This window comes from Dipodomys ordii, unplaced genomic scaffold (assembly GCF_000151885.1).
Source record: "Dipodomys ordii isolate 6190 unplaced genomic scaffold, Dord_2.0 Scaffold56, whole genome shotgun sequence".
NCBI lineage: Eukaryota > Metazoa > Chordata > Mammalia > Rodentia > Heteromyidae > Dipodomys > Dipodomys ordii.
Window position 1 is genome coordinate 12383539 of NW_012267272.1, and position 8501 is coordinate 12392039.

An 8501-nucleotide genomic window follows, 5' to 3' on the forward strand; every position below is an offset into this window, starting at 1 on the left:
TCAGTGGTAGAGCACTTGCCTTGCATGCATGAGGCCCTGGGTTCAATTCCTCAGCACCACATAAGCAAAAAGAAAAAAGCCGGAAGTGGCACTATGGCTCAGGTGGTAGAGCACTAGCCTTGAGCTGAAGAGCTGAGGGACAGCGCCCAGGCCCAGAGTTTAGGCCCCACGACCGGACCCAAAAAAAAAAAAAAAAAAGAGTTACACACTCTTCTGCTTGAAACAGGATCCTCAGATCTCAGCCTCCTGAATAGCTAGGGTTACAAGTGTGAGGCACCTAACACCCAGCTAAAGTCATTAATTTTTAATGTTTCCATTTTATCAGTTCTTAGTAAAAATACACAAGTTAAACTGTAGCCAATTGGTATAGAAAAGCAATTGAAAAGCAATTGGTTATTTAGTATTCTCTCTCCCTCTCTCTCTCTCTCTCTCTCTCTCTCTCTCTCTCTCTCTCTCAACATTCTCATTCTTTGTCTTGTTTTAGTCCAGGTCATAGGTGAAGAGCGTATCTTAGTCTGACCTGCCTTCATAAGAGAGAAAAGCATCTAATAATAGTGAAATTTTGTTAGTGTCTTTCTTTAAGGGAGTAAATAAAACATCATTGTACATAATGGCACTCTGACACCAATTATGTATGTGGTTCTAGTTGGGAATGTTTAAAAGACAGATGATTATAAGACATCACTGATCAAAGCTGGGCTGGTGAGAAACTACAAACCAACATTTCTAGGCTGGAAGGATGTGGTTGATTTGATTTGATTCTGCTTTTGAGGGGATGAGTGCTTTGGCTTTTTGAGGAGATGTGTTATGGTTACTTATTCCACTGACCTATCCAGTCCACTTGCCACACAACTATGGCCACATGGGAAGAGATGGGAAACTCTCCAACCTAATACCCATGTGCCCAGCCCTGAGGCAGGGTACCACAGTCTGGGAAGGGCAGACCTGGCTGTGTTGTCACCAGAACTACAGGTGCCCGTGTGGGGCCACTCTACCCTCATTCCAGTCAGACCAGTCTGACTGTACGAGAACTGTTTAAAACTTCCAGACAAGCCGAGTGCCAGTGGCATGCACCTATCTCAGGAGGCTGACATGTGAGGATCCCAGTTCAAGGCCAGCCCAAGCTAGAAAGTCCACGTGCCTCTTATCTCTAATAAACTACCCAGGAAAGCCAGAAGTGGAGCTGTAAGTTCATGTGGTAGCACACTACTAGCCTTGAGTAAAAATACGCTCAGAGACAGCCTCGGGCCCTGAAATCAGCAGAACTAGCATGACAAAAATACTAATTAAAATCTACCTCACACAGACAATCATTAGAAACCCACATTCTACTTATTCCACAAGGCACCATAAACCCCAGCTCAGAGGACATGCGTGCTTCTTCCCCGCTTGCCTTCCCCGAGATCTACTCCGTGAACAGGGCTGTGTCCACACGTCCGCAGCCCTTGGCCCAGCCCTCGATGGCAGAGGGTGGCGAGCCCCTCCAGGCTCTCTCCCCGTGGGCCAGGGGCGCTGGTGGGGGGTGCTGTGCCCGGGCCGATGGCTTCCAGGGGAATGGAAAGGCCGGACCTGGAGGCGCTGCAGGAGGGGCAGGTCCCCCCATTCATGTTCCCCCAAGGAGAGTCGCCTGGGGACCACAGCCCCAGCGTTTCCTCTGCCAGTGACATTGTCGCCAGCTCCGGTTGTCCCCTCCTTAGCTGCCACTGTCTTTCTTGAAGCCATTGCCATGGCTGGGCTGGGGAGAGGGAGCGTCCGAGGAAGATGAGGTTGGCAGGGCTCTGACTTTATGCACGGGTTCATTCGTGCCTCGGTGGATTCTTAGTGGCTCGGCGTCATGGCCGGTGAGGAGGAGCAGGCCCAGGTGGCAGGAAGCAGGTCCCTGGGGCATCCTGGGGTGGGGGGGGTCTGCACCTTGTCCCGGCCCCTCCCTGTGTTCCCTTTGCTCTGCTTCCTGCCGCTCTGTTCCACCAGGCCGCCTCATGGACCTGGATCGAACCCCCCTGGAAAGCTGCGACGGGAGGAGCGTTCCTCGGTGGAGCGTGTCCTCAGAGAGCTTGTTACAGCCATGAGGAAAGAAATGAGCACGGTTTGCTTTGGGTGGCAGTGGCACCGGGGTTTGAACTCAGGTTCTCACCCGTGCCTAGGCGGTGCTTTACCATTGGCGCCACGCCTCCAGTCTTTTTATTTTTTGCTTTGGGAACCTTACACTTGAACTGGGCTACTTCAACCGCACACCCCGTCCTTTTCAACTTGCTTTTGTGTTTTGAACAGGGTCTGGCCAGTGTGTTTGTGCCTGCCTGGACCACAGATTTCCTACTTACATTTCCCAGGATAACCAGGACTGCGGGTGAACACCACCCTGCCCAGCAATTGGTTGAGATGGGGGTCTCAAGTTTATGCCCAGGCTGGCTTCACATCACAGTTCTCCCTATGTCTGCTTCTCATGTAGCCAGGATTACAGGCATGAGCCACTGCATCTGACTCAAGTACTTAAATTTCTGTTAAAAGGGAAACATTCAGGTGAAAGGAAAATTCTGTAATACTCCGTGAAACAGAACGTGGGTATTACTGCTTACAGTCATGACAAATTTTGTGATACTCCGTGAAACAGACCGTGGGTATTACTGCTTACTGTCGTGACAAAGCTGCAGCTACGGTGCGTACTACTGTGAAGAGAGAGACAGTGAAGCTCAGGACTTGGCGGGCGGGGACAGCCAGCTCCAAGGGCTGCCCTCTCCTTAGGAAGAGGCACGTGGCACCTGTCACATAGTGACAGGGCAGTCTGGACCCACACTGCGTCCATGGGGCACCTTCTCCTTGGCAGGTTGGAAGGGAATTGGGAAGAGACTAGCACCATCACCCATGATCAGATGCGATCTGACTCCCAGCCTCTGAGGTACCCCATGCCATTCCCGGGGTGACAAGAAAAGCACACACCACTCCTGAACAGGGGGGAAGGGACAGAGGGGACAGTACCTTGGGGGCCAACTGCACCACAGCCTCTCAGAAGTAATGGTGGGACTCAGGCACGCACGCACGTGTGCACACGCGCACACACACACACACACACACACACACACACTAAGAAAGGTGACTTCCATAGCTCCTAGCACACACGCCAAGTCACATTGTTCTGCAAAGACCTTTTGGCTGTTTCATGACTGATTGGGTTGGCAACCAGATTTTATACTTCATAATACCACATTCCTTTCTTTAAAAAAAGATGCATAGGAAACTAAAAAGCAAAAACAAAAATCAGCTGGCAAGGATTGCCGATTGGAGATCCAAGAAGCATGTAGAAGCAGATTGAAATTCTGCAAGGAACAGGGCAGTTCTGCAGCAGGAAGCCTCCTCTGGATAGCTGCCGGTCACGGGGGGAGGGGTGACAGGCACAAGTCTGCGGGGCCCCAGGGCAAGGCCTCCCCTGCAGAGCCGCCTCCCTTCCCTTTTCTCTTTGGACGCTTCCCTGCACTCCAGCCCGCTGCTGGACAGACAACCAGCAGGGCAAAGCACCATGAAGTGTGCGCATGCGCCCGCCTGCCTCCTCCTTCAGGACTGCCCTGAGCACTTCATTCACGCCTTCCTCAGAATCACGTCGGGATTATAAGTGGTCGCTTTCCACGGCCCACGTCGCTGTGCGCAGAAGACGGGAAAGGGCTGCCTGCTGCCTGAGATGTTCATTTCAGAAGTGACGGCACTGCCCGTCTTTCTGTCCCCACATTTTTTTTAAAAATTAGCACCAGTTAGTTGCACAAAGTGCAACCCTCCGTCCCTCTCCCTCATGCCTTCGCTGTCCCCAGCCAGTCTCAACCGGCTTCCCTGCGCCGCGTTTACACGTGTGCATAAAGTATTTTGACTACATCCCCCCTCCCCATCCTCTCCCTCTCCCTCCTTCCCTCCCACCCCCACCCCCAGTCCTCCAACCTGCTTTCCCCCGGGCAAGTTCCCTCACAGGAACTCCTCCACCAAGACACCACCAGGTGAAAAGCAGTGCCTGCTAGTTAACGGCCTCTTCATGTTTGATTTCTGCAGGAGAGAGCCGATGGATTTTGCAGATTTACATAATTTAGTTGTAATGAAGTCAGCTCTACTAACGTGCTAGCCATACCCCACTATTGTTTGTCAGTGTGCACAAAAAAAAATACAAACTCTTGTTCAGGAAGCAGATTTACAGAGCTTGCTGGGACTTTCAACAATGTGGGCCAGGCTCAGACGCCAGCTCACCACACTGCTGAAAACAATTCTGTTGGCTCTGCCCCTAATGAAACAGTAACAGTTGTCGTAACCACCACAATTTCTCTAAAAACCTCCATATGTCCTTCTATAGAAACCATCATGAATCTGAAAAGCATTGTAAGGTGATATTTTTTTTTCCAGAAAGAAATGGCAACCAATACAAAACACTTGATTTCCCTACTTTTTTTTAGATGAACCACAAACATTTATTCATTGGCAAAGCCTTCAAGTAGAAGTTTGTTCCTTTGCAAACTGGGCCTGATCCTATCCAGCTAAGAGGGTTTGTGCTGGCTTTCTGTCACTATAAAATGTGTGTGTGTATGATTAACCAATTTAGAAGGAGCAAAAGTTCATCATGTTGGTTCATATTTTCAGGACATTGTTATTTAACCTATTTAGTTCCATAGTGGCACAAAATACCATGGCAGGAGCATTTGGTAGAAGAGGTCTGCTCACTTCCTGGCAGAAAAGAAGAAAAGAACAGGAGAGAGGGAGGAGGAGGAGGAGAAACTAGAATCCTAAAATCTCTTCAAGTCACTCTCCCAATGTTCTAACTTCCTCCCATTAGGCCACACCTCCTACAAATAGCTGGGGAAACAAGCTATTACCCCATGGACTTTAGGAGACATGCCACATACAAATAAGAGCCAGGTTGCTAGGAGACCTGGTGAGATACTGCATAACATGGACGGGGTACAATCCTCCACCCATGGCTGGCCTTGGCATATAGTCCATGCTCTAATCCTGTTATTATCACATGGACCAAGTTGGAACTGTTGGGTCCTATAGAATTGAGAGCACTTGGTCCCCAGAGGAACTGTCTCCGGCCACGAGAGAATAAGCATGGACCTGCCATGTCATCCAGATTTGAAATGGCCTCCGGATTTGGGAAGCCTGGCCCTGTGCTTCTGCTGACCCAGTGACCTTCCCAGATGGGCTCACGGCTGACCACAGGGAATTTTCCCACGTGGGGGGAGGGAGCGCCTGAAAAGCTACAGAAGCAAGTGAAAGAGCCCCAAAGAGAAGAGGAAAGCGGTTCTCCTCCCAGGCTCTCCTGCCATCGGTGCAGCCTTCTGCCCACACACACACTTCTCTGCCAATACCCACAGGCCCTCAGGCCTGGGTCCCAGCTGCCTCCATTTCCCCGGCCCATGGTTCATTGTCAAAAGCCCGTTTCCATGGCAACTCAGGGAGATTTAAAAGGACAGACAGAAGCCCATGTGGCACAGCAGGGCTGTGTGCTCTCCTTAAAGTTGAGGAAAAGGCCAGGGATTCTGGGAAAAGGGGTGGGGTCAGACGTCTCCACTCAACTCTCCACAGATGAAACAAAACCTAACCGGATTCCTCAGTGATAACAGCACAGCTCGGGTTCAGGGAGAGCAAGCAAGGGTCCATGGAGGCTGGCAGAGAACAAAGTGCCTTACTCAGATCCCCCGTGCTGCCCTGCTTCCACCGCTAACAAAAAGAAGCATCTGCAGTCAGAAAGTTTTGAGAGATGCGGTGTGGGGACATGGAGATGGTGGAATCCTGATCTGAGCCATTGCCACTGGAATTGTCCTCCAGTACAGCCTCCATGGCAATCCTCAGCACTCTAAACATCTCTGACTTTCCTACTCAAATGCAAACACCTTCCCTGGCATGCAAGGCCCTTCTTGGAACTAGAGGTGTGGCTCAAGTGGTAGAGCACCAGCCTTAAGCACAAAAGCCAAGCAAGAACTCAAGATTCTGCGTTCAAGACCCAGTACTGACACAAAAATAATTAAAAAAAAAAAAACCCAAGGCCCTGACCCCTGACCCCTGACCCCTGACCCCTGCGAGCCCACAGATCCCTCCATATAAAATAAGCAGCCTGGCATTCTTTGTAAGAGTCAGTTCTGGTGCTATCTCTCCTGAACCACATTGCAGAGCCCCAGACAAACCTGCTACCCTGGTTTAGGAGAGGCCCTGATGCTGTCGCCAAAGACAGAGTTTATTTCTCAGCTCTGCAAAAATAAAGAAAGAAGTAGATAATTCAATAATGAAATCACACCGGGTGAAAGGCTCTGGGCTCAGGAGGCTCTGCTAGCCAGGAAGAGGCATTTACGGACGCCGTTGGCATTCATGTCTGTAAGGCTCTAAAACCAGAGGTAGAGAAGACACAGTGTTGTCGCTTGTTAAAGAGCACGGTTGTCCCGCGGGGCAAACATTTCGTCCACAGGCCGCAGCGTGGGAAGCTGAGGTCTGAGTGGCCGCTGCATTCCAGGACGGATCGTGCACGGGAGTGCTCCTCACGTCTTGACTCTCTCTCTCTCTCTCTCCCCTCCCCCCCCCCCCCGCAGAAACGGGCAAGATCGACCAGGAGATTCACAAGTACAACACCCCAGGCTTCACAGGCTGCCTCTCCAGGGTGCAGTTCAACCACATCGCCCCGCTCAAGGCCGCCTTGAGGCACACCAACGCCTCGGCCCACGTGCACGTCCAGGGCGAGCTGGTGGAGTCCAACTGCGGGGCCTCCCCGCTGACGCTCTCCCCCATGTCTTCCGCCACGGATCCCTGGCACCTCGACCACCTAGACTCAGGTAAAGTCCATGTCGGGGGCAGATGGCTTGATTTCATTAAACCTCTGTCTCCTCCGCTGTCAAATGGGCTGACAGTCATGTCTCCGGATGATTAAGGAAAGAACAGGAGGGCACACGCATTCTCAACATTGTCCTCAGCCCCTGGTGAAGGATGTACAAGTTCCAACTATCATTCTTGCTTAGGGTCAGGAATAGACAATCCGAGAATACAGACACAGATTCTTCATTTACGTTACATTAAGAGATGTCCAGGCATAGTGCCCCACACCTGTCATCTCGGCCACTCTGGAGGCAGAGATCAGGAGAATCGCAGTTTGAGGCCAACCCAGGCAAAAGTTACCAAGACCCCAGCTCCAGCAATAAGCTGGGCATGGTTGATGTGTCCCTGAGATCTCAGCTACTCCAGAGGCATGGGAAGGATGGGTGACCTCAATCCAAGGCTGGTTTATGGCTGGGTACGGCACACGCCATGGAGCATGTGTGTGTGTGTGTGTGTGTGTGTGTGTGTGTGTGGTTGTGTGTATTGCCCAAAGTACCCTCTGCAACATGGCGTGATGATGCCAATGCTTGACCGGAAGAAGACAGGGTGGGAGGCGACAGAGCAGTGAGGCCCGGCCTCCGCCACCCCTATGGCCTCAGTCCAGAGCCTCAGGCCTCAGTTTGCCCATGCTTCAAAAGCGATCCATAAGCCCCAACTCATAAAACTTCCAGGTGAGGTGATACAGTGAAAAACAGCATCGCCGGAAAGCACAGCTCAGGTCTCGCTAGCCTACTACAGGACCTTGAGTTTCAACCCCAGGTCCTGAGTTCAAACCCCAGTACTGCCAAGAATAAAATCCTTTTAGCACAACCAATCAAAGAAACAGTAAGCTTTTCTAATGTGGAACTGCAATGGCATTAATAACCATCATATATATTATATATTAATTTTTATATATTATATATTATACACAATTACACAATGTGCAGTCATGCTTGTCCAGTAGAAGCTTCCAAGGCCCCCCGCCTGCCCCCCACGCCGCTTCTAATCTGTAGCAGCTCATGAACAGCAGTTGCTGGTGGTGGTCAGGGCACTGCAGCCCTGCCACTATTTATGGCCCTGAACACAGCCACGCCAGCCGGTGGTGCCTGCCAGGACTGTCCCTGTGTCAGAACGGCTGTTGGCAGACTAGCCAGGCCCTTTGTTCCTCACTTGTCTGTCCCAGAACACGGCTGGGGGGGGGGGAGGGGGGACAATGGGGCGCTGGGGACCAAGCCACGCAGCAGGCCACGCCAGCCAGCTTGGCTTTTCCGCCCAGCATTTCTGTTGCAGGAGGGGAAAAGGGGAGGAGAAATGGCCGGGCTGAAAAAGACCCACAGCGAGGAATGCCAAATGAGGGAGCCCCGAGCTCTAGATACTGTCCTGGGCCAGGAGGGGCCGTCATCCCGTGAGCTCATGAGCCAGCCATCGGGGATAGACGGCAGAAACCAAGCGATCTGTGCTCGCCTGGGTTTGGAAGCGCGTCTCCTTCTGAGTGGTGTGTGACAATGCACGCAGGCTAAGAAACATTCCCGGCAGATGAAGATGCTGGTGCTCCCGGGCGGGCATGATGGCGCACAGCTGCAATCCTAGCACTCGGGATGCTGAGGCGGAGGCTGGTGAATCTGAGACCAAGCTGGGCACAAAGTGAGGTCTAGACACAAGCAAACTGGGGGGGGGGAGGGAGG

At 51.8% G+C, this 8501-nt stretch overlaps 1 protein-coding gene across 1 annotated transcript in view; it reads left to right on the top strand.

Moving 5' to 3' along the window:
- Cntnap2 (contactin associated protein-like 2) overlaps nucleotides 1-8501 on the top strand; it is a 1232273-nt gene that overhangs the window by 1209572 nt on the left and 14200 nt on the right. The window contains exon 23 of the mRNA XM_013021595.1: nucleotides 6555-6794. Coding sequence (XP_012877049.1) covers nucleotides 6555-6794 — 240 coding nt within the window. The remainder of the gene's footprint in view (nucleotides 1-6554; nucleotides 6795-8501) is intronic.